Source organism: Buceros rhinoceros, unplaced genomic scaffold (assembly GCF_000710305.1).
Source record: "Buceros rhinoceros silvestris isolate BGI_N320 unplaced genomic scaffold, ASM71030v1 scaffold16508, whole genome shotgun sequence".
In the NCBI taxonomy this organism is placed as follows: Eukaryota; Metazoa; Chordata; class Aves; order Bucerotiformes; family Bucerotidae; genus Buceros; species Buceros rhinoceros.
Window position 1 is genome coordinate 2,294 of NW_010427621.1, and position 2,674 is coordinate 4,967.

The 2,674-nt window shown below is 53.7% G+C and overlaps 1 protein-coding gene across 1 annotated transcript; it reads left to right on the forward strand.

Moving 5' to 3' along the window:
• Positions 1-503: 503 nt before the first annotated feature.
• Positions 504-1,081, forward strand: RUNX3 (runt-related transcription factor 3; the record flags this gene model as incomplete). The annotated part of the gene is made up of 1 exon (XM_010141980.1): positions 504-1,081. A coding segment is annotated over one exon (524 nt), but the record flags the coding sequence as incomplete, so codon positions are not given.
• Positions 1,082-2,674: the final 1,593 nt, after the last annotated feature.

Genomic DNA, 2,674 nt, shown 5'->3' on the forward strand with positions numbered 1-2,674 from the left:
CTTGGGAGTTTTCAGCCGAGTGTTTATCAGCTCCATCCCCTGATGGTATCAGCACGAAGAGGCCACCCACACGAAGGCTTAGCAGGCTGGTCTGGGCTCCAGCTTTTCCCCTTCGTCTCCACGGGTGTGTGTATACACCACTGACTGTCCCAGGGCCCGGCCGGCTGCAGCCTGCCTCCCTTTATTTACTACACAGCTGATGTCATGGCTAAACATTTTTTTTTCTGTGTTTATGGGGTAAGCTTTTTTTTAATCTGCCGGAGATGAATAGACCCCTGGAGAAGTTCAGCGTAGTCGTGTCTCTGCTTGGATCAGAAACAACAAATTTCAGGACAGGAAATGGGTTCAGGATTTTTTGGTTTTGAGTTCCCCCGCTCCCTTCCCTGGCAGATCCCAGAGATACTTTACCCTCTGACTTTAATTCCTTGGGCAGGCTGTCAGACAAACTCTCAAGCCTCACGGATAGTGCTCTAACCACCCCTTTTCCTCCTCCACCCCAACAGGCACGTCAGATCTGAGCCCCTTCTCTGACCCCCGGCAGTTCGATCGCTCCTTCCCGACGCTGCCGGCTCTCACTGAGACCAGGTTCTCCGACCCACGGATGCATTACCCGGGCGCCATGCCTGCTGCCTTCCCCTACACCGCAACACCCTCTGCCACGGGCATTGGGGGCATCAGCATGACCAGCATGCCTGCCACGACGCGCTTCCACCACACTTACCTGCCACCCCCCTACCCCGGCTCCACACAGAACCAAAGTGGACCCTTTCAGGCCAACCCCTCTCCCTACCATTTGTACTATGGCACGTCTTCGGGCTCCTACCAGTTCTCCATGGTGGCGGGCGGCGAGCGCTCCCCCACTCGGATGCTCTCTTCTTGTACAAGTGCCTCAGCGGGGAACAACTTAATGAACCCCAACCTGGCCAATCAGAACGACGGGGTGGATGCGGACGGGAGCCACAGTAACTCACCGACCACCATGACGACTACTGGGAGGATGGATGAGTCGGTCTGGAGACCCTACTAGGAGGAACTCATCTGGGCACCAATAGCTTTAATTCAATCAGCCACTGTTACATTACTCCTTTTGGTAGCGAACAGAGTAAAATGATGCCTAAGGAAAAGGTAAACCAAAGTCTCCCACACCAAAAGCCAACCAGGATCCTCTGCATGTGAACGTGGGCAAATGTCAAGTGAAGGTGGACCAGGACCTGCGTTACATTTCAAGATGAACATCCATGAGGGTTGAATTTGTCACTTGGTGTGGTTCCTTTTGTATGTTCTAAGTATGTGGATTGTTCATAGGGGGAAAAAAATGACGTGTGGAATCAGATGTTTGTTTCTTGCAGAACACTTCTCAGTCATCTCACTCGCACCTCCGCCCCCACACAGAGCATTCAGAAGTTACAAAAAGCTCATCCTTCTTCTGTGAAACATTTCAGAGAAGAGGAAAGACCAGGGAGTCACGCAAGGCATCTCTCTGCTGATGCAGGAGGGCTGAACTGGAAAAAAAAAGAAAAAGAAAAAGAACCCCCCCTCGTTGTCTCCCCTCCTTCCCTCCCCACTAGTGTAGGGCCCCTGACCACCAAAGAGCCCCGGGACGACATCAGAGCCACGCGCTGCATGTGAGAGTCTGGTTTACAGCACAGCCGCGGGGACCACGCGCTCCTCGCGGGGCAGCCGGCGTCAGCCACGTGAACAAGAGCTGTGATGTGGTTATTAGCTGCGCTGCTGAAAGCGGTTGGCTTGCTCATTTTTGGCTCCTCGCGGGGCAGCCGGCGTCAGCCCCGTGAACAAGAGCTGTGATGTGGTTATTAGCTGCGCTGATGACAGCGGTTGTATTGTTCATTTTTGTCATTGTCATCGTTTTGAAAACAGTAACGTGGCAGATGCCGGGCCGGACAGCCCCCTTGACCTGTATGTTTACATATGAGATGTACTTTTTCCGAGATGTGTTTTGTTCTGTTTGCTCGTTTGTCCTGCCCTCACCACTCCATTCTTTGCTCCTCTTCGCCAATCTCAGCCACGGTGGCTGAGGCGAAGGCGGCGTTCAGGACAATCCAAGATGTATGAGATGCACTTCCAAGCGCGTTAGCTGCAAAGGGGACTCGGGAGCTTCAGCACGACCCTGCCACTGGTCTCTGGGTCTTCCTTTCATCCTCTTGGAGTGGCGACGCGTGCAGCTGGTGGCAAAGCATCATATTTCTGTTACGGTTCTTTCCGGTGTTTTCACCCAGAGCGGATTGACACCCGATGACTCTTTGGGTTAAGAAACGACTTACGCTTGTCAGTTCGTACTGAAAGCTCTAACTGAGATTTGGAGAAAGGAGCAAATTCTACTCAGTCCCTTGGTGGTGGGAATATTGTGAAGCACAAGTATCTCTCTTTCATCCCTCACCTCCTTTCCTTTCTCCCAAGCCACCCAGCGCACGGGGATCTTGCTGTAGATGATCAAGCTGGAGAAGGGGCACTAAAGGTACTGGCAGCCCCTCGGGAGCCGGGTGCATCACACAGCGTTTGGAGGAACCACGTGTCCCAGGAACCACACACCCTTGTAGCTGATACCACCAAGATCGCAAGTGGACAGGACCACACCGGGCGGTCGTAGGTGGCCAGAGGGGTGGCAGGGGCTCCCCCGAGGCCGGGTTAGTGGCCTGACTCTAACACACGCCGC